A 24,518-nucleotide genomic window follows, 5' to 3' on the forward strand; every position below is an offset into this window, starting at 1 on the left:
GCCGTCACATTTGGGGGTCTGAGGTCATATATTATTTATTAGGTCACTACTTTTATAACCCAGATTATTAACCTGATCAAAATAATGTCAGCACTGCAGAAAACAGCTTTGATAATTTCATCAAGTGAAAACTGTTAAATTAGGTTTGGAAAGAAAGATCAAATAATCAGGTTGCCTAACAAGTTCTCCCCATTCCAGATTCCTGGTTTAACTCATCAATACTGTTCTACTTGTTCTGCAGTACCACAAGTGTTGCTTAAGTGCTGTTCAAGAGCCACAAGTGTGCACATGCAGGACATGATTGTCTTTGTATAGGTCCTGCAAACATGCCTGCCATACAAGAGTATTTGTTCAACCACAAAAAGTACGAGACATAGAAATTGAGAACTTACTAAACAAATACAATTTTGCTTGTTTCTTTGAAAGAGGATTGAAAGAGAGGTTGCAAATTCCAAAAACACTGGCTCAACACCTTCCTAGCCTTGCCTCATTACAGTGACTGACTGGGGATGTATAGCATTTTACAGGTCTTCTTGAAGCTGAGATGTCAATGGGAGTTGATGCTGAGTGATCTACAAGCACCTTAAATAATTGTATGCTGCACTGCAGATCTCTAAAGCCTGATGTAGTTACATAAAGTAATATGAACGGACTGTGAATGAAAGTAAAAAACATCCTAAATCATATTCATCCTTTGATATTGTACAGTCTGATATATACTGATTATGTAAAAAGCTCATGTTGAACATTACAAAACATAAAAACATAATAAAACAAGTGCTTTTCCAGTTTTTGTCATGTACATTAAAACTTTTTTAATAGAGTAACTGCATTTTAGTACAATACCCATTGCATTTTTACACTTTAGTTGTGCACCTTGTCATAATTTATCATACATCTTGATGGTTTTTTGTTGTTGTTAAATCAATTTAAATATTTCTTCCTTGCATTAATAACATTTCATGTAGCAAAATCCATAAAGACATTTCAATTTTCATCACCTTTTATCCCTCTTCCCCAGTCCTCATCCATGGAAAGAAAGGTTTTGGGCTGGAGGAATGTTGTTCTTTTAAAGATATTTAACAGATATCAATCCTTTGGTCTGAAGTGCAGAGTTCAGATTGCTATTTAGTCCAAATAATTTCTATCATAATCATTTTGCCTCAAGACTTGAAAGAAAACAAGTTTATACACTGCTAATGTTCATCTATTATCTTTACTTTAGGCACTAAAAAAAAATCAGTATCAACCTCTAAAGAAAGGAGGACTAAACATTCAAGGGTACACTCACACAGAGAATTTAAGTGTACATAAGATGCATACACAGAGAGAAAGAGAGAGAGAACAATTTGTTTCTCAGTGATTCATTCCTTTCTCAGAATACTGTTTCCTCACTGATGTTATCCAGTTTTTGGGGGGGGATTTTCCATAAAACTGATGTTCTTAAATTGACAATCTTACCTGGTACATGAGGGGGGAGGAAAGAGGGAAAGGAAAGAAGTATCTAAAATGGTAAGTATGCTATGTAACAATAACTCTGAATGACTGTGTCTCAAACGAGTATGTCATCTGGTCTACATGCACATAAAATCCTTTTCTTGATTCCTGTCTTTATCACTGAGGTCCTGGTAACACTGCTACAATCTCCTCCCATCCAACACATTAGGCTATTACATATATACTAATACCACTAGGGTGGCCACTTCCAGTCATCAAGACATGCTTGTTGAAGAATCAGTGAACAATACTGCAGATTTATCACAGGTGAAAAGGCATGAGGTGGCTAGCCTCATCTTTTCTGTCACTTAGAGCAGGATCCAGACCATCTTACATCATCTTTGAAATATAGAGATTTTAGGCACTTAATAGTCTTAAGAATAACCAGGAAAACCAGTTCCCCTGAACTTATACACCAAGCCCTCTAAGTGCAGAGAGCTCAAAACTCCTTCCATATCTACAATTATAACCCTGTGCATGCCCAGCAGTGGGAGATTCCTACCTCGGGTCTACTTAAGGATCCCCTAGTCACCTTAAAGCAGAAGTATATCCACCTTTGAAGTCTGCTTTGGTTGGCATGCTCTGAGCTTGTCATAACAGCGTGAAGTGAAACATAAAACGGTCACTTAATTTCAGTATTTCTTCCATGTGACAGCTGAGCAGCTAACATACAGGTTGATACTCTAAGAAGGTAGATGGTCTCAAAAGTTGTCCCAGCAGTCATTGAGATCCTCCTTGATTTCTAGACATCCTAGCTAACCTCCTTTGATTCTATATTTCATTCTTTACCTTTCTTATTTTTTTTATCTTTTTAGGATTTTATTGGGTTTCTATCAGAAATACAGACAGTTTCTGCTCTTTAGAGAGCGGGGTTTTGCCATCTTCTTTAAGAATGGAAATTAAAACAATAAGAAGAAACTGAAATTATTTTATTTAATGCTTTATGTATACTTCAGTCACACAAAATAGACATCCAGAGCTGCTTTAGGTGCTGCAAGCGCCTACTCTGCTGTTGGCCCAGCTGCACCTGAGGTCCTGACTCTGTCCTGGCACGTGTGGCATGGGAGCAACAGGAGACCCATATCTTTTGGCAGCCATAGCTGAAGGCAAAATGACCTCCTCAGAAGTACCTAAACATCACTAAGTGCCTTTCCTTCAGCCACTGAATTCTGCCCTTTTTCTGTTAATATAAAACCACTGCACAAAATATAAAATCGTAATGTAGCAAATAAAAACACCATGTATCAATGTGATTTCTGTTAATGTAATAATACCATATATGTTTCTAAACTAAAGTATAAAGAAGCAATAAATGGAAAAAAAATAAAATTCCATTTTGATAAAAATATTTTGTCATATTGACATTTTTTTCAGAATCTATAAAGCTGTATTTTCCAAGGAGTGAAAAAACAACAACCACCATCATCACAAATAAAATACATTCACGTTTTTCAAGTTGCATTAATCAAAAATAATTTTCAGTCTTTATTGTTCCTTCCCAAGGTAATAGTTTGAGGTTCTTCACCACAGTGGTTAGTATCTGCGGCACTTCCCTGATTTTTTTTAGCATCTTTCTAGTTCTGAAGTGCCCAGCACTGTAGCATTTTTTTCTAGCTCTAGTGTTAACAGCTCTCAGAAAGGGGCATTATCACATTCTCTTCTAGCTGTGATGCCTCTAAATATGCTGCAGTTCTAAACGGCTTTGACTTTTTGCTGCCGTATTTCCCAACAAACTTATATCTAATTGTCTATTATTGCCCATAGGTCTGTTTTTCAGCATTATTGATTTCCATCAATCTTCTTCCTGTTGAAGGTGTTTGGGATTATTTTTCCCCAGATAATCAATCTTCCTTCCTGCCCATTCTTTAAGTCTTCTCTAGGAACCTGCCAGTACAGTTCTGTGAAACACTACCTCAGTGGTTTTACATGAAAAAGACCACATTATAAATGCATAATTACCATTTTTTTCATTCATTCCTGGAAAAATAAAGATGATTTGCTCTAGTAAGGGACAGATCATTATTCAAAGGGGTAGAGCAGGATTACAAAGTCACTTTCAGCCAATGATACCTTTCTGAATTGCAAAAAAACAGTGGGATTGCTCCAGTAATTTTCTCACCAAGACAAGTTCAGGCTCAGTGTGAATGGAGGAGTTTAGCCCACACTAAGCATGCAATATGACATTGTCCTTCTCACCAGGCCATGTCAGGCACAGCACTAAGTTAGCAAGAAGTTCAGAAAGCCACACCAGAGACCCACAGATTTCTGAAGTAACAGAAGGGAATTAGGGGACCAACTGCTGAGGACAGTCTCTTCATCTCTGGCACCCTCCTACTTAAAAATTCAGAAGTCACACAGAATCCTATTTAACATCAGTAAATACAGAACACTTTAACCTTTGCATACTCATTTCCATGAAGACCAAATGTAATTGCAATGTATAATCAGAGTCACATTTTTACTGTTGCAAAACAGTTTCTGAGCATTCATTTACTTTTGGGCTATGAAAACCTCACATTTTGGAGGCGTGCATTATTATAAAATAAGAAAAAAGCTCCACAGTCAACATAGTCTAAGAAACAGATTTTCCAGGGATTTTTTTTTAGAGCCATTTCTTGATGTGGTGATAGTATTAACCAATGTAATACCTTGACAAAGCTCTACAGCTCAACAATTTTGTTTTATTTCAAATCTTACTTTTGTCACTTCTCTGCTAATGCAACTTGAACAAACAGAATGTTTTTTCCTTTATTTACTTGCAATTTCCTTACTGAGCTTGATGACAATAAATTATTTTTTAGTAATAAAGTTTTAAAATTTTCTATAGAAAACCATATGTCATATGTCAAATACTGTCTTACAATGCAGTACAAAACCTATCTGAACTAGAGTTTCTCTACTGATTTCCACTGCAAGGCCCATATTGTGATTCAGATCATCCTGAGGCTTCAGTAATGACTGCAGAATATGCCACCTTTATCGCCAGTCAGGTTCAAGTCAAAACAGCAAAAGTCTTTACCTTCTGAAAAAAGGGCACTGAATATTTTTTTAATATTATCTCAACTCCATCAAGAAATACAAACTCTGCTGTTCATTCTGAAAAGCTCCCTCTACGAAGAAATGTTTCAGTCAACTTTTTATTATATTTTTTCCTTCTCCACAAGGCAAGACTATCTCTGAAAAATCCATCAGACTTCCTCCCTCCTCCCTTTGGAAGACCTTCTCAATATACACTTTTGCTACACCACCTGTGAAATAATCTGTTGATTATCAATGCCAATCTGTTCAGTAGAAAAGATTATCTAGCTATACATTAACTAAAATGAAACTACTGAAATGCAGAGTGATTTATATTCCTCTACATTCATTACCATAATTTACTTTCCCCAGTCCCACCATCATGTATAATAATTCACATCCTCTTTCCATACACTATGAAGTCTTAGTGCAGGGACAATCTCTGTTTATCAATACAGTGAATAATATGTGAAGATCCCAAATTTGGTTGAAACCTTTGGCCATTATTAAGAGTAAAAAAGAACTAAAACTGTCTCATGGAATTAACATATAAAAAGACAAGACTGCAATCTTATGAAGCAACCCAAGAAAAAAAGCAGTTTGATTGACTCATGACGGTTTTAAGAACATAAGCGCGAAGATCTTTCTTGGTTTGGGATGATTTAGAAGTGGCTCAGAACAGACTGGGAGAACAAAACTGGCAAGTTATGATGCACTTCCCTTCCCAGATGACATTAACCCTATCTCTTCTCTCTTTATAAGCAGTACATTTCATACACAGATTAACTTTGTTAACATGAAATGTGAGATCCCTGAGCACACTTGCAAACCGAAACCATAAACATTTCAACCAAGCGTACGTCATAAATACCCTCCAACAGAACTCAGAAAAGCAACAATAGCATTTGCTACTCCTTGTTTTAATGCATATTTTATTCATTATTAAGATTCTTTCTATCTCACAGTCTGTGTTCCCCATTTTGTTTTGTGTTATCTATGCTACAGATTCTCATACCTATGATACCAGTGCACTCCAGTACAGAAGCAGAAGAAGCATGACTTTCTCACTTCAAGATGACAACTGTGCCAGGCAAACATTAGAGTGCAAACCAAGCCATCACGACACTAAAACCAAAGGAGTTAAAGCAGTATGAAAAAACAGTCAGAAAAAGTTCAGGCTAGGACTATACATGTAATTTGGTTATCTGTGGAATTGCAACACAGACAAATTAAAATCAGATATGCTGGTACATTAATGTAAAAAGTATTTGCCACTGCTCTGCAACAGATACTCACATACATGCTCCAGAGACAAGTTACATCACATTTAGGGCAAAAGCATGTGCCCAGGCTGTTACTGTAGTATTATAAATGATGCGCTAAATTTATGTCCCCTCATAATTTGTTAAGGTGGCTTTTGAATGATTGTCATGGTTTAACTCCAGCTGGCAACTAAGCCCCACACAGCCGCTCACCTACTCTCCCCAGTGGGATGGGGAAGAGAATCAGAAGACTAAAAGTGAAAAATCTCGTGGGTTGAGATAAAGACAGTTTAATACGTGAAGCAAAGCCACTCATGCAAGCAAAACAAAACAAGGAATTCATTCCCCACTTCCCATTGGCAGGCAGGTGTTCAGCCATCTCCAGGAAAGCAGCACTCCATCATGCGGAATGGTTACTTGGGAAGACAAATGCCATAAATCTGAACGTCCCCCCCTTCCCCCAGATTTATATGCTTAGCATGACATCATATGGTACAGAATATCCCTTTGGTCAGTTGGGGTCAGCTGTCCCAGCTGTGTCCCCTCCCAATTTCTTGGGCACCCTCAGCCTACTTGTTGGTGAGGTGGAGTGAGAAGCAGAAAAGGCCTTGACTCTGTGTAAGCGCTGTTCAGCAGTAACTAAAACATCCCTGTGTTATCAACACTGTTTTCAGCACAAAGCCAAAACGCAGCACCATACTAGCTACTAAGAAGAAAATTAACTCTGTCAGAGCCAAAACCAGCACAATGATGAAATTATGAAATGGCAATACTTGCTGGAGAGCTTGCACCTCTCCCAGAGGAATATCATCCTTCAAGTCTTGAAAAGCACGATTAAGAAATTTGGACAGGTCTGAAGGCAGAGCTGGGAGATTTTCAGCAGTAACCTTAGGAAAGGTTATCAGATGTTTAGTTTCCAAGTACAACCCAAGAATAATGTCTATCATTCTAGGAGAATGGCTACTGAGTCACATCAACATCACGCAGCTTTAAATAGTTGATTATTGATAAAACAGGGTCACTGCTCTGCATCAGGAAAGCAGTCCTGTTGTATCTAGTCTTCAAAAAAGAAATTTCAAAGAAAAGAAAAAAGTAATGACTGATACATGAAGAACCTCTGGGAACTGATTTTCAGACATGCTTAGTTCTACCACTCCCATAGACTTAATTTGAACATTCAGGTGCTCAGAGGAACCGAAAATCAGTCCTGCAAACCACATTCAAAGATCCAAAACGGCTCTAAAAATTTTATGACTAGATTGGAAAAATGGTATGAAAGTACAATCTCCCTTGTTACTAAAAGTGTGGTCTATTCCTACACTACAATAGAGGAAATTTATGTAACATGATCTTGACAGTTATTCCAGTTGGAAACTGGAACTGACCAGCTCTGCTGCTGGCTAAACAGGACAATTCCTCCTACACAGGCAGACTCACAAATAGTTCAGCGTCAACTTACCACACTTTACACCACCACTGTGCTGTTCCTATTCCTTCTCCAAGATGCTTCATTGATGTCTCTTGACATCTTCTGAAACTTTATCAGAACTACACATAACACTTCCTATGGGCCTTTACTAGAATTTTTGATTCCAGCATGACCAGAACTAGTCCCCAAGCTTGAAACTAAAGATAAATAATTTATGACAGCTCATAATCTGGTAAAAAAAGATTAATTACCAGGTTTTATGCAGCTGAAATCCACAAAGCACTATAGGTATGTAGTTTTGTGTTGTTAAGAGGATAAAATCCATTGGCAAAACACACACTAGGATCCAAGCCCAACTGTCTGTCCAAAATGATGGAGGCATAGGTAGCCTCCCAATCAATTTTGTCTGTCCCACAGGAAACCCTGCCAATAAGGTGACTATGTTGTTACTTTTAAAACTTCCTAACAGGGGCTCCTTAGCAAGATCTGTTTGTTCATAATTCATGCTTTCTAAATATATTTTAAAACCTCTAACATGCTTACATTCTGCTCTCTCTAGACTCCATTAGAAGCCATATCATGTTTTCCACTAAATGGTGGAAAACATTGCTCAAGGTAGCATTTACCTCAAATAAACAGGAGCCAATTCCTGCATCAGATGAAATCAGCAGAGCAAAAGCCTTTAGTTTCATGAAACCATCAAAAACACAATGAAGGCCTCTGACAGATGTCCTCTAGCAAATCTTGCTGTCAAAGTTTAAATATTATCCTATCCACTAGACCAGTGGTCTCCAAGCTTTTTTGGCAACACACCTCAATATTTATTTATTTATAAACTATATACATGTAGTACTGTATTATTAAAAATAATATACTGTTGCTATTATTAATATTCTAATAATATTACAAACATACCCAGAAATAAAAATTTAAAAGGATAAAATAAAGATGAAATAAGCACTACTGTTAAATTTACTTTTTCATTTTATTAATACTACAAAAAAAAAATTTCCTGCACCCCAATGGATTGTCTTGAACACCAACTGGGGTGTGCAAACCTCGCTTTGGAGACCACTGCACTAGACTACCCTGCTTCTCTGACAGATAACGTGTTTGTGCTGTGGTTACACCAATACAGACATAAAATACAAGTACAATGCATATTTATCAAACATTTATCGATATGCCCTGATTTATCAATATGGCCCTTGAGGTCACCGAGACACAGAAACACAATCCCTTCTGCTACCGTTATTATAGGTACTCTTGTTGTATAGCAGTGGGGTGGGCACACAGCTGTAGAAAGCAGGGGAGAGCATCCTAAGCAAATCAAAATCAGAGTCACTACTGAACATCTGTTAGTGCCGAAAGGCACTCAGTTGATTGTTCCATGTAGACCTCATTGCCCTTATTTTCACTGTGCTGTGAAGCAGTTTGTGTGCAGCGAGACCATATAAGGAGAAAAAAAAAAAAAACTGTCAAAATGTTCCACTAGCCCTAGGCCTGAATATTTTCTCTGTTCTCCAAAAAGTGCATATAAATCAGGTAATCACAGATGACAGCAGTATCACCTAAATTTCAGTGTCTGAAAGTTAGATAATAGAATACAAGGTAGCCATCCAGGGTCTGTTTATCATCACTGGGAAGAAACCAGCCCTACCAGAGCGCTGCTCACCTCATCCCATTGCAAATATTTAAGTCAAATAAATTTGCTTCTGAAGCTGCCTTCATCTTTCCATGCTGTCTGTGAGGCAGCTTATGATAACTAATGACATCACAAATACATAGTGTTTGAAACCTTAAAGCAGGGCAGGTGAATACCACCCTGTACGTCTACTTGTTCCACTGCACATGCCACAGACATGGACTTAGAAATGCTTGAGATAAAGTTTCCCTCCCTATATATACAAGCAGCTTCATTTCTTACCCTACATTCTTCTGATATGAACACTGATGAGACAACTAACAAAGACCACCACAATAACTGTGTGACTGTCACTCTGTTTTCATATGGTTTCTTATTATACCTCTTATTTAATTTATGGTTGTGGCATTTAGAATATGTTCAACATATTCTAACCAACAATATCAGTATCCAGAGAGATGTCTTGTGCATTCACAATGAATCATAGATTTCTGACTTTTAGACAACAAGAAATAGAGGAATAATTATTCAAGTGATTGTTTACATTTTGGTAACATCTACAGGGTCCTACCATTTTACCATATAATTTGGAAACGCTCTTTGCCCTATCGACCCTTGATTCCAAAAAGAGATCAAAACAAAAAACATGGACAATGTATACAGCATACAAAAGAGATACTGGCTTATCAACAGCCTTTGGTATGTTGGTCAGGAGGAAAGAGAAAAGTTAAAAGGAGAAAGTTAAAGAGTAGGGAAGGAGGACAACGAAAGAAGGGAAAGAACAGGAGAAAGGAAGGGACACGCAATGAGAATAACAGGACGAGACGGCCTATGGGAATAAATACAGAGTCTGCCAAATGAAAACAGCAGTTTTCACTGTTCAACGCATCCAGAGTAGCCTATTACCAACAGTGAACTGAGTGCTCACTGGGCTGAAATGGTGGGTTTCTCTCTACCACACAACAAAGATTTTTAGCTACGTGCAAGAAGAATTCTGGCATTTCCAGGTATCAGGTCTGCTTCAGCAAGATGTGCAGCAGACCTTTCCTTTAATACCCCTCAGTTGTGAGGATACAGAAAATGGATATGAACACAGCCAAGTCCTGGTCTACTGTTCCTGCTACTCCCAAGTACTGTCTAAATGTCAGGATGACCATGGGCATGGCATACGCCATTGTAACAAACCAGGTATCTAATGACAAAATATGTCCCTTGGGAAACAGACCTGTTTACTATGTATGTTATTCTGTGTTTTCCTGTTATTGAGATGGAAAAAATGCCTTTAACTGACACAGACATTCCCAATACCCACAGCAACATATTTCTCATTTCACTGCTGCAGTTTCTTTTTGTTTTGGCAACAAGAAAGCTTTATAGTACTATTAACACAGTGAAACAGAAATAAAATCTGTGTTGTGAACAAAACACCCAAATATTAAATAACACAAAAACATTTTGTCCTTCTTACCTTCCTCAGCTTTTGATAGGTCTGTAACTCTGCTCCCAGTTCACTGACATGGAAGTTGTATTAATTGCTGTAGTCATGTATCTAAAAGGTCAGGGTGATCTGTTACCTTACACCTTTAAGAACCAAAGTTTCCTCTTATGCTTTTGTGTTTATTAAAAATCTCTCTAAACCTCAGAAGTATTACTGTATATCCTCTTTCAATAGGTAGTTCTTATTTTATACATCAATTTTGATATATGCTATAAAGCTAACTATTAGGTATTCTATTTAACAAGTAATTTGGCCAAATTTTGTTACAGCTCCTCTCCCATTGCTTCAGGAATTTTCTTTTACAGCCAAGAGAACGTGAATTATAAAAATGTGGCAGGTTCCACTTCTGAACTGTCTGCATTCTAGCAACATGGAAAATAGTTCTCTCACAGAAAAACTTCTACTACTTTAAAAGTTTTAAAACTTTCTAGAAGGGACAGAGCCCTACATATATATATTCAGAAAATATTTAAAGGTCCTTTTTTGAAGAGAGGATAATCTTATTATCAGTTGTTCTTGCTTCAGGGAATTTAAAATACTTAACACTTTTAGGACATACAGCCAGATGTAACAGAAGGCACTCCCAATGGTAAAACATCCACTTGAACTAGACGGGTAACCTGATGCTTAGAGAGCCTCAAATCTGTTACTTGTTGAAACCATTTATAATTAACATTTCATGTTCTTCAGTAATTCAAATCTTTGTAGCTTCTTGTAACATACCATAAGAAGTATTAAAAACTGAAATAACAAATCCCTTAGGTTTAGGGCTGTATTTTTTCCGTCAGACCCGATCTTTGTAGCCTTTATTCATTGTCCAGCTGCCTGCCTTAATAGCTCTCTTGTTTAAAATAGTCTTGGCAATAATAAAATAAAAATATATCATGAAAATATATCATGGAAATTGTGGGGTTTGTATTCTCAAATGTAATTAAGAAATCAAGTAAATAAGGAAAGGCTACTGAATTTAACAAAGGACGGAAATTATTTTAGGCTTTCATGAAGACCACTGCATGAAGATATGGTATTTAGTGAAGTCTTCACTACATACTTCACCTCTTCAATTTTCAGGACATTTCATTCTGCATCTTCAGGCAATTGGTTTTTGGAAAGGTTGTCTTCAAAAGAACAGTTACCATACCAACAGGTGATACTATGTAAGAACACACATAGGGTCTGTTCTTCAGAAAATTTGAGGTATTTTCTTGCAAATGTGAGGGCTTTCACTAGTATTTAAATTTTACCACTTAGAAGTTCCCATTTTCAATAATTGTAAGATTGTTTTGTTTTGATACCTCAAAGAAAGAGCATCTGTTCAGTATTCTCAAAACTACAGTATTTAAAGTACAGGCTGAAACTCTTGCTTTTGCTTTGTATCCTGGGAAAACATCAAGCAACTACAACAAGCACAATTTATCTGTGATTAGTTGCAGTTTCTAAAAGCCTCATACAACCACAAATATCACAAAGACCACTATTTCCTACACTCAGGGGGTTTGCAACTTTTTGCCTTGCTATTCCCCAGTGTAACCAGTGAGAATATACATATTCTCAGCAGACCCAAGGGCTGACAGCTTCATTTTCTTATAAACCAAGAAGAGAGATAGAGATGCAAAGTCAAGACAGTCAAGTGTCTCTTCCCAGTCCTACTCAAAAGGCTCCAGACCGACTGCCTCCATAGTCTTATCAGACCCACCAGGTGCCCAGTAATTCAGAATACCAAAAAAAAAAAAAAAAAAAAAGAGAGGGGTTGGTGTGAAAATCCATTTAATACCCAGATACAAACCAGTAATCACCACAAGAAGATTTTCTGAATTCAGAAAGAAGGTACAAAGTTACATATTATTACCTGTCTAACTCTCCTGATTTGTGCAAGTAATACATCGATGGGATCTCCCCATCATTCAAAGAGGAGAAGACAAGAATATGCTCTACATACTAATTCCTCTTCGTCAAAAGACATTCTTCAAATTTAGTAGATGGAGACTCTGGGTCAGTGACCAACAAACTGAGAAGGGAGAACTTAAAGTTCTGTATAGGACTTGCTATTACTGTCATGATGTGACATTCCCTAAACATATCGGTTACCAGTACTTCAGAATTTCAGATACATTTATAGGCAGCTGTGATGGTTTCAATACTGTCAGTGTTTAAAAATCAGTATCTTAATATTAACAATCTCAAATTTCCATGTCTTCAGATTCCAGAGCAAGGCTTCCCTCCATGTATAAGATCAAAACATACATGACTTAACTGAGGCTCAGATAAGTCTTGGGCTATTACTGTGCTGTATGGTGATCCGAGTGGACCAGACAGATGGGCACCTTGACTGATTTCTGTGGTAACATATATAACCTCAGTTTTATATAGTCTTTCATACCTCTTAAAATTCATCCCATGAAGACTTGTAGTTCTTTAACCATGCCACCTTCTCTTTACAGTTCAGTTTAGCTGTCTCAACAAAGATTTTATACACTGCCTTCATTTTATCTTTATATCTAAATTGTATAATTGAACTCAAAGATTAGATTTGAAATGTAGAAAAAATAACTATTTTCACCATAGTCCATAACACAACCAGTTCTACTCTTTTACTGAAATGTTCTAAGGACTGCTATAACAGATTATAAAGCTGTAAATCATCTGTATATAGTACATCCAGTAAGCAATTTCAGTTTGAATTAAAATTTGTGCATTTCTATCACCAGATACCAACAGGTGCACTATTCCTTTGACTGCCAGAAAGGGTCCAAATTCATCACAGTTTGTATTTTCCCAGATTTTCAGCTCCACATTTTCTTTAGTTGCAGTTCATGTTCAAAGGAAAATTTGTTCCCAATGATATTGTGTGACAGCTGCTACACATGGCATCAGTGCATGAACTGACTGTTGTAGTCAACACCACCAAAATTAAATGCTACAGGGTGGTACAAATTTGTACTGCATGTAGTTGTTCATTTTGTTCAAATGACAGTATCATTAAAGCCATTGAAATATTGGAATTTGCCATGTTTTAGTTCTGTAACCTTGGACTCCTTACCATGGAAGGGCCTTGAATGAACTTTACATGAATGCAGACACCTCAAGAGCAGCAGCTTTATTTAATGGCATGAATATTTCAATCAATCACAAAATTGTAAATAAATTAATCTTTACAAAGCCACAAATAATGTTCCAATAATATTATTAAAAAAAAAAAAAAAAGAATATTTTGCGATGTTGGATGCCCAAGCCTAACATCCTATGATTCTGTGAAACCTGTTTCTTCTGCCACATCCACAAAAAAACCCAGCACATTCAGCTACATTGCATTGCTTCTGAAGGCATGAACTGCTCATAGAATTGCAGAAATGTTTTACAATGGAGGTTGGAAGAACAGGCAGGTACCTTAGAAACCAAGTTAGGCTGGGTGAGGCAAAAGATGATTGACTTCAGAGACTGAGTGATTTAGCTTGAAAAAACAGCCTATTAACAAACTTCTCACAAAAAAGATATTTCTATTATGCTGATGATGATGACTGCACCTAATATGCATGCAGTCATCAGGAACACATTCTATTTTATTAGATGATCTTTGGGCAAGGTTTACACGTGCCTATCATACTCTGAGTGCCCGTGAAATGACAGTAATTAATGATGAATCATTTATTCATTGAATTTTGTCTCTTCGTATGCTTGAATACTGACACAATTAGTCCGCAGTTCTTAGACTCATGTTTCAAAATGGGTGTATCCAATTATTTTCAATGAATATTTCTTAATAGGCAGCTTGCACATGAACTGTTCTTACTGAAAATAGGGTTTCAACAGGCAGATGGAACAGATTATTTTCAACAAGTTTTGAAGGAAAGTGTTTCCAGTATGGCCCATTTCATTATGTCAGATATCCTAAACTCTCGTGTTGAATTAGGTCACATTCCCCAAGAAAGCAATAGATGATTCCACACATTATATCATGTGCCTCAGCAGGAAGGAAAATGAATGTCATAAGCCTGCTCTTCCACAGTTACCAAGTTAGGGGATGTCATTAGTAACACTTATCACATTGCCTCTGAGAGGTAGTTACAGGATCTGCTTTTTACCTCAATACCACGCTTGGAACCCATCATGACAAGCTGAGAAATCTTTTTATCTATTTTCTCCTTGCATTTCAATAAGGCTCAGAAGGCCCTTTTCCTCACACAACTTGTTATTCTACAGAGTAACTACTAGAGGTGCTTGTATCTAGCTTGGAGTATCACAAGAGTACATAGTGTAGTTCTTTATACAACTAGAATCATCAGTCTGAAAAAATCACCCAGCCACAGATGAGCATCAAAAACTATTCTTAATTAAACTTTAAAGCACAGTACCTACATTTATACTGTGGCTCCGATTTCTACTAGCTTCTGAAAAACAGGATATACTTGGTGGTCTGCAAAGAGTTGAGACAGACACGTCCAAGGTATCTGGCTAATTTGTTCAGTGCTGTCAGGCCCTAGGATCCTAATGCTGTCAACAGCAAGAATTACTTGCAATGTCTATTCAAATATGTATAGTAGACAGTCTGTGACCCAGAATCCGATTGCAACCCACAGAATAGCTTTGTATTACTTCTGAATTGTTTATTCTGCCTCCGTTAGGTTACAGTGATTGTCAGCCTGTTTTCTTCATAACTTCTGTGAATTTTATTAAAAAGAGCTTGTTTCTAAAGCATCATTTCCATGATTGAACATGAGCACCTAACACAACAAAGCAATGTGCTAAAAGTCACTGGGGCAGAATTATAATGGATATCAATAGAATGCAGCTTTTCCCCTTCTCCTATGGTGTAAAGAATTAAAGATGTTCTTTTCTTTCTAGAACAAAATATTATGCTATGGGACTAACCCAAGCATTTATTTCGTCCATTTCCAATTTTCAGCATATTTTTTCCATGCAGTCAGATGATGTATAGTGCAATTAGGTGCTCTGGAAAAGGAGTAATAATATCATTTAAATTTATAATAAATCTCTTAAAACACTAACTTGAGAATATGACCAACATAATCAATATTCCTCTAGTCACCTGTAACAGACTTAATTCTCCTGAGAAATCCTAATAAAGCTGGAAAATCTCTGCTTGCCTAGAAAAGAACAGCTTTGCTGTATTTTTCTGTCATTCAGAAGAGACTATGTTTGGGTGCATAGGAACATGGGATGGAACCAGAGTGGTCCTCAAGTCCGTTCCCAGTGACAGCAAACAGTCTGGCAATAGATCCACTGAACATCACTTTAGGCCCCCCATTAAATAGCAACCAAAAGTTTAAGGTCTATCTCCAAACACTTTCCAAAAAACAGCAAGCCTAAGAAATAACAGCAAAGCACTACTGCAATTCATATAATGCAACAGAAGAACATAAAATGCCTGCAGTGCAATCTTGCCCCTGGGATGAACACATAAAAGCCAGTGACAGGGGCTGAAAGCTTACAAGGAAATTTTTTCAGCAGCTGAGTTGCAAATTTGCTTTCTAGGGCATCTTTGCGCTAAGGTTCAGGTCTGGATTTTTTACATCCAGAGCTATCCCGCAGCCCTCTCTTTACAGAATTTGAAGGTATAGGCAGGGAGGGAAACACCCTTGAGGGAGAAGACCCAGCTCTTTCTCCCTGGGTTGTGTTGCAGCAAGGAACAAACACAACATAAAAACACTTGTGGATCATAGCTCAGCACTCCAGTTTCTATCTTGCTTTGGAGTAGCTGAGGTGAAGGACATGTGTATGAGCTGCTAATGCAGGAACACCAGACAGCACATCTCAGGCTAATGTGAGAGAGAAGAGGGTTAAACCCTCTTTAGCCCCTCATTAAATCTTCACATAAAACAAGATCAGTCCAGAGGAAAACCATTACACTCCCTGCTGCTGGAGAATTAAGGAAAAGTCAGAAGGGGGTGCTCTAAAAAGGAGTCAGGTAAAAGAGTATTTTCTCTTCTAATCTCTGCTGCCAGAGGAAGAAGATAACATTGAACCTGCTGTAACTTCACCTCAACCACACCTCCACAATGGATGCATCTTGGTCATTAATAACTACAGTGGCAGAACTGACATGGAAGTTTGTGTTTAGCACATCATGGGGACCTTCTACCTGTCCCAGTACAAACTGGCCTGTTCCTCAGGCAGACGTTGGGCCCACAAATGTCAGAACTGGGAGAGACCGATATTGGACCAATGTTGGATCTACATACTAAGAACTACATTCTGTTCACAGTTGGAGAAAAGACTCTTAAACCAGTTGAGAATAGTGCAGAGTTAAATTCCTTTACTTGTTGTTTCCAGCTGCAGATTTTGACAATGGCCTCTTTATTTATACCCTGCAAAGGCTAGGCAGCATCTAGGCAAAAAGCACATTATGGCACTGACAATTTATTTAACTGTGGTGTTATTAAACTGCTGTGTATGTGGGAGGGACACTATCACAGAAACAACATTTCTTCTTTTCTCAGGTTCTGTTTTTTACATCCTAAAGCTACATACTAACAATATCACTCACAGAGAAGCATCAGGTAAACTATGTTGATGAATCCCTTCATCAGGTAACTTCCTGGGGAGATGATCATTACATGCTTCTTCCAAACAAGCAGTAAGAAGCCTATGGCTTAGTAGGTGCAATTAAAATCTTGACATTTACCACACACAGTACTTACAGTATGCCACACTGAGTTCTGAATGTCACAAATACTATAGGGAATGTAAATATTGCCATGCATGAAAGATGTAGGCACTGATAGTTTTCAGTGTCTTACAAACAATGTATAAATCATCGATAAATAAAATCTTTCATTTGATTCCTTCATTTTTCTCTTTTTGGGGGGGATAATTTTGGAAAGAGATTTTTTTCCCCTTTTTATCTCCAATAATTACTTTCTAAGAGGAGAAAGAATCCCAGTATTTACTACAACAGCTTTAATTTCAGGGTGTAAATAAGAGGCCATTCATTTAACACTCCAAACAGAGTTTTGACCACATTATTGGCATGCTTTGCACATTCCACAGATTTTTAATTTTTATTTCCTAAAGAAACTAAATTTATGCAATCATACTATCATATTCCGTGTGGATGAATGTAGCCTTTTTCTGGCATATTGCATGAGGTCTATCAGCTTTTTGCACAGTTTTGCCAAATTTGACAGAGATAGAGGTCCAAAAGCTTATTAAGTACATTCATCTTCTGTGAAAGCACAAGGCTGATTAGACACAAGAGATCCAGTTAGTGGTCTCACTGAGGGAAAGACTAATCTCAGCTTTTGCTAGATACCATAGCATCCACACGAGACAGAGTCATTTCAAATGCCCCAACAACAGATAAAACTTTAATGAAAGTTCTCAACTAATTCAACAATGAAATACCAAGTCATAGTTAATGAGTCTACATTATACCCCTGCTCACAGAAGTTCTTGCTTCTTTAATGTTTAGAACCAGAGATATCCGGAGTTTAGAAAATCTCAAAGCCTTTCATCTGCTCTCAGGCTCCTACAAAAATTGAATAAATTCAGGGAGCACAGATTGATCAAATAGCTGTTAAATAAAATGGTCCAGCTACACTCTATGGTCTAGGAAATCCTGGTGAATCACTTTGCACATACACCCTGTGTCTTAGGGGTTTTTTTTCTGAAAAATGCCTTTGCCAGAAACAGAGACCTGAGCTATCTGGACCTTTGATTAGAGACCATTCAGCTGCATTAAGGCTCTTATGTTTTGCAAATTCTGGATAATTAATCATAATTAAATTTCACTGACCTCTCTTCCAAGAAAAACTCAGATATTTGCTATCCCTTCCCTTAAATGAAATGGTGTCTGCATTTTGTAATATTAAATAATGGACTGATCAAAACTCCCTGATTTCTTTCCCACAAGAGTTCTATTGGCACAGAATACACATGGGATGAAATACAACCCTGTTAATGAGATGATTAAGTTAGGCACAGCCTGATTGAAATTTTAAATGTCTGGGCCCAAAGGGGGAATTCTCAGTCCACTTAAATTGACTCTCTAAAGAGTTTAGACAGTCAACAGAAAAATGCAGAGGAAGATGATCTTCTCCTATCACACCTCCCTCCTTCTGCAGCACAGCACTGAACCCCTTTTTGTTAACACATAAATCTAAAACCACTCCATTAGAATCAATGTCAGTTTTTCATACATGGTCTGTTCATAGCAAAAGAGAGAGAGAAATGAAAGAAAAGAGGAAAAGAAGAAAGGAAGGAAAACAGGCAGGTCAAATCCTGACACCTCGATTCCATTCACTGCAAAAATTAAGGACCGGTGTAATTCCCCTTAACTTATACAAGAAAGCAAAGTGCTCACTCACACACACTCTCTCACACTCTTTTCCTGATGCTCTCAGAGACTTCTATCTTTAGTTAGTTGTCTTTGCCGTAAGTGTCTTTAAATTGTAATTGGATGATCTTCCAGATTCTGGGAGGCTCCTTTGTCACAGGTATTCTTGGGAATATAACCCCTGTTTGAGGAAACTAAGAGCTGCTAAATTTACAAAAGACTGACTACAGACATGATTCTTTGTTCATAGTAGAAATCCTGTTTTAACAGCAACTATTTTTAAGGAATGCTGTTAGAAAATAGGTAAGTTTATACATTCCTGGTTTTGTATTTTATTTTCTGCCAAACAAGACTCTGAACTTACAAATATTGTTTTTCTCTCTGTGTGTTTCTGAGAATGTGGATCTTAGCCTGAACACCTGCTACCCTCAACCTTAGAGATCCCAAACTTCTAGGCACCACTTGAACTCATTTCTCCAAATAATTTTTATTTTTGCACTTTCTCTGAGTAAGCATGTGGCTCAGTCACATGCAAAAGGCCTACAGGTAACAGCACCCTCTCAGCCAGGTAGGCTCTGGCTGCAGCCAGCCTGGGAAGGGCATTCACACATCTCCAGAAATCACCATTCACTGGCATTAGAGTGACCCCATGCTCTAGTGCTAGACTGAGATGGCTATGATGACCACAGCATCAGATGAAGTAAATCAGCCTCCTGATCACAGAGAACGTTTCAGGCTTCTCTGAAGTCTGAAAATTGAAGATGTGGCATGCTTACAGCCGGAAGCCTCCAACAGGAGCTTTCAAAGGATGAAATCCAGTGTCTAAGAGTTAAGTCACCTGGGAAAAAAAGAGCTGGAAGGTCATCTGAGGCTCCAACAGGATGGAAGGGATACAACTCTTGGCATCTTATACTACAGAATTAATTCTCCACTCTTCATCCTTAATTCCTCTATATCATCAAGAAACTGCATCTCATTTTCCTTTTTTTCCCCTTTCTTGCTCTGAAAGGCTGTCATGAGGAAGTATATGAGAAATTAAAGCTTTTTCTTCCACCACAGATCTTGGGTAGCATATAGCATCTGTAATGGTTTCATTTCACGTAGTACTTTTCCATCAGCTTTGGGACTATGATCTCTGTCTCTGCTTTCATACAAGCACTATTCCACGCCACACTGCCACCACAAATATGTATGCATACACATCTTAAGTTCAGCAACTCAACACAATGAATCAAAAACCCTACAAAAGCAGGAATGACTCCGTTCTTGGAGAACATAGCACAGGATGTTGCATCTAAAACTACATCAAAATTAACTAACACTGCAGCAAAAACTTCTGGCAACTAGCTTAAGATATGAAAATAGTGCAAGTCCACAAGACACTTTTACTTGCTTTCTTTTCATAAGTCTACCATGGATGGACAAATACCAGTTTTGTCTCTGCCTTCCAAAAGTTCTTTTACTTTGATAACTGTGTTCCCCTTGTTAGATGCCAGCAATCAAAAATCAAGTAGTTAAACCTGATATTCATTTTTATAATGAGCTTACATTAAATGCAAAATATAGCTGAATATATGATGTTTTAGCATTTTTCTTGTGTCCATTATCTTAGTCCTACAGGACTCCAGAGACAGATTCAGTGGTATTAGGATTACTTTAATAAACAAATTACAGGTTCTTGCCCTCCATTCCCTCACACTGCCTCTGTGATAGAATGATTGCTTTCTTTTCCATTTGGTGAGCAGCGAACAATAATTTCAGTAAGAATAAAAAGTTGATCGAGCAAATTAATCAGGGGAAGGCTGAGGCTAATCTTGATTTGTCATCATGCTGGCTGTTAGTGGCATCAGTCTTATTTGTATTCCTTCACTGTCTAAAATCTATTTATTCACATGTGGAAAGGAATGAATTAGAACAGTGGGAAATTCAGTGCTTGTAGAAGTGGAGAATTAATAATGTTGGATAAGCAAAAGCAACAGCACTGTGTAAACTCTCTCACCGTGCTCTCAACTCCACATGGCAAAGACTGCTAAAATGGTGAATTGTGAAGATCTCATAATATTGGAATACCTCCTGCTAGGAAGTTTGGAGACAACAAAGGCTCTTTTGCACCAATAACTAAGATTTGAGCTCCCTTGCAGAAGTGTATGTTTGGTATTACATAAACCTATTTATTGTCTATGTTTCTTTTTTAGTTTACTAACCAGAAGTCCACAAAAGCAGTCACCAAGATGAAATCTGATCTGCCCTATAGTCCACAAAACTACAACTGTTTCAATAGGAAACTTTTCCAGTTGAAAAAGTGACTCAGTATAGAATACACTCTCTGAGCTTGATCTGCATTCTTAGTTCTGTTTGAAAATCATATCTCATAGCTGGAGTGAAAAAACAATATTTGTGGATGCATTTCATTTCTGCTAGTTAAGACCGAGTGAGCTAGAGCATAAGGATTTTGTGCATCACCAAAAGGAACGTTTACTAAAGACCTGTGATTTCATTTGAATACATCCATGTAAGATGGAATAAAATTATGGAGTCAACAATCAGAATACCATCCAAAAGAAGTGGGAAATTCATGGCTTGAGCAAAAAAGATGATTTGATGCATCATATGGAAGCCAAGCTCAACTCTCAAGCTTTGAGCCTGCACAACTGTTCTGTCCCCAGTGCCTAAGTGAAGCCTAAGAACAGCACAGCATGGGAAGGGTCATCCAGGTTTCTGAGTCAGATCACACACTGTCTCAAGCAAACACATTGGTCGGTCCCTTTTATAAACTGATCAAGGTCCATCCTTGAAACTTGGTTTGTTTTCCTTCCCATAAATAAATTAAATCAAATTGGGCAGAATTCAGGGGCTTACTTCCTTGTTCAGCAAAACATTACACTGCCTGGAGTATCACTCCCTAAGAAAACATAATTATGTAAAATATAGTTAATTAAGTACTTTATTAAGCTGAACATAACATAAACTAAAGGCTGATAATAGATAACAGAAGAAATCTACTTAGCCTATGTTTATGTTCTTTCTTCCCCTTTAATTTCTCATTTTCCCTGTTTTCTTCTGTGTAGACTCTCTACAACTGGACTAGGAAAAAAAAAATGTATTTGGACATGATGTATTTTACCTTTTAAGCCTGTACATAATCTCCCTCTTGCACAAGTTTTTCTATGCCTGTGTAACAACTGAAATAACAAATGAGCAAAAGGAGTTATTTAGAAGGAAACAGAAGGCAGCTCTCTATTGACCACAGAAGTCCTTGAATGCCTTTCACGACTCCTCCTGAGAGGCACCTGAGGTGCAGGTAGCCCAGAGGGGCTTGTCAGAAGCTTGCTATGCCTGTGGCAAGTGCACATATGGGAACTGATGCTCTTCCATCACTAACACGTTTTCTGAACGCATCCAAATGTCCTTCTTTCAGAAAACTGTCTCCTTTGTAATTGTTTATCACAGAAAGACAAAGAAAGCTAAGACAACTTCAGTTAAACTGACCTTAGTTAATGAACCTTATAATTTCATGGACATTACTGTGGAAAACTGGCCATTACCATTACTCCCTAATTGTGAAGTTATTCTACAGCTGAATCAAACACTCACCATCACTTGAAATCCTCTCCTGCCACCCCACACTGTGCTCAGACTCTACCAAGATCCACATGGGAAGAAAATCATCTTCAGAGTCCCATGAATTTAATAACCTCTGTACAGACATTACTGTTAACTCATGTACATCTGATTAACTAAAATATCAAAACAATGAAGGGATTTAATTGTGAAATGCCCATTAACTTCAATAAACGGTTCATAACCAAGTCTGCAAAAACTTGTGCCACCAATACCATTCAGCAGGTTACTATTTTATTTTTAAACCAAATTCTTCGTGCTTAACTGGAGGAAGAAGAAAAAAAAAAAATCACATACTTTGCATGTGTTTTAGCAACAGAAAGAATATCTTCAGGTTGGTTTCAACATCTCAATTCTGTGAAAGAGACATTATACTTCTGGAAAAAAAAATAAAAACATTAACCAATTAAAATAATTTAACTGAAATTAAGTAATATTTCTACCTCCCAAATAAACTCTGAAAGGATTTAATCCATAAAATACTACAATATAACAGAAGTAATTACGCAGTTTGACAATTCTTATAAATTGAGCAATATGATTATCTGCACTTCATTAAGTGCATTAACATGTTGGGTAAAATACTTATAATCGTATCACTCAATTTACTGGCCTTAGCAAATGTTGTAACGCATCTCACAGCAAATCCAATATGCTAGCAAAATATATTACATTACACCTGCTAGAGCATACATAAAAGTACTGCCCTCTTCTGGCTAGTATTTGAACATAATACTGAATAGGGTCTCTGGTTTAGGGATTTGTGCTTTATACCTATCATCAATATAGGAAATTATTAAAAGTTATTACATGCAACACAGACAGCGCCGAAGACCTGGGCAGGCTCTGCTGAGTTATATGACCTCTCATTCTACCATGAAATCAGGCTTTCATGGCACTTATGCCAAACTTCAGCCTAAACTTTACTAAAATGGAGGTTGTTTATTTCCTGGGACTCATAATACCATTCTCTCTCATCCTTCTGACGCCTTTCTAGGAAAGCTGCCACTATGGGTTTCTCTGTATCCCAGGCAGCACTGGTGAAGTTCAGTAATTCTGTCAAAGATTACAGACTCTCTTGGATATTCTGGGATGTGCATGTTGTTTTAAAGGGAATAGGCTATGCAGAAGATAAATACAATGACACATGCTTCCCAAAAAATAAAAGAAGTGGTAAATAAGAATGCCTACAAAAATAAACAACTTTACTGAAAATTTAGTTCAGACTTTTTATTCCCATTTTTGAAAGAAAGCAGATCTTAACTTGGTACTCCTGAAAACAGGTGTGGTTGTTAATTTAGAAACCATCTGCATACATGGGATTAATGACATCCTACAAATGTCATGGATCATTTAATGGTAATTAAACATTACAAGAATTAATACTTGAAGGAATCATTGAAGTGATGGGATAGTTTTGTTTTTCTTATCCCCTCCCTCCCAAACATTTACAAATTCCATAGGTGCGTGCACTTCAATGGACTCAGTTCTCAGTTTGGAAATCTTTAACTGCCTTGTTCTTGTATTTGCAAGGGTTTTGAAATTTTGTTCCTCTATCACCAACCACAACATTTTGGCAAGCAGCCCAAGGAGAAGATTTCTTCTGAAGGCATATGAAGGGTATTCTGCATTTCTGTACACTATTGTATAGTATGCTCAGTGCGTACATGTCAGGAAGTTTTCTGGGTGCATACAGCCACAGCAGCACATAGGGATTTATCTTCATGACACCACTGCTACTCAATGGTATTGTTTTGTAACTAATTCTCTTGATTAATTGTCTAGTCAAAATATCCTGATTTAATTAACAAAGTTAAAGAAAAAGACTGGTATTTTCATTAGAATTTCTGCATTTAAAACAATTAGTTCTATTTCAGTTTCTTCTAAAAAGTGATGAAAAGTCACTAATCATTCTATATTGAAGAAATGCTAAAATGTCAAAGAACAAGAAACACCATCACAGAAAGTCCTTGAAAGAGTTTTGACCTAAGAAACAGTTTGTTTTCCAGTAAAAGAAAGAGAATACGTATTTTTTATAATCTGTAAGGTTTCACAATATGCGTATTTCTGTCATCCCAATTTAAGATGGTGGTATCACAGCTTGCAATTTGCATAAAAATCATACATTTCTAATGGCAGAAAGTCAATGTAGGAGTCTTTCCAACTATTAGTGAAGCATACACGTGTCTGTTTTTTTCTGGAATGAGTAATAGTAATTCTTTGAAAGATTCTATTCTTTGCACAGAATTCTTTGG

At 37.2% G+C, this 24,518-nt stretch overlaps 1 protein-coding gene across 4 annotated transcripts in view; it reads right to left on the reverse strand.

Moving 5' to 3' along the window:
• The window catches only part of GRM8 (glutamate metabotropic receptor 8), a 362,097-nt gene that overhangs the window by 254,296 nt on the left and 83,283 nt on the right, over positions 1 to 24,518 (reverse strand). The window contains exon 1 of one of the 4 annotated variants that reach the window (XM_074827657.1): positions 22,561 to 22,603. The exons of the other annotated variants lie outside the window; for them this stretch is intronic. Coding sequence (XP_074683758.1) covers positions 22,561 to 22,567 — 7 coding nt within the window. The 5' untranslated portion in view covers positions 22,568 to 22,603. Of the gene's footprint in view, positions 1 to 22,560; positions 22,604 to 24,518 lie in introns of those variants that run through there. 4 annotated transcript variants of the gene reach the window in all.

This window comes from Strix aluco, chromosome 5 (genome assembly GCF_031877795.1).
Source record: "Strix aluco isolate bStrAlu1 chromosome 5, bStrAlu1.hap1, whole genome shotgun sequence".
NCBI lineage: Eukaryota > Metazoa > Chordata > Aves > Strigiformes > Strigidae > Strix > Strix aluco.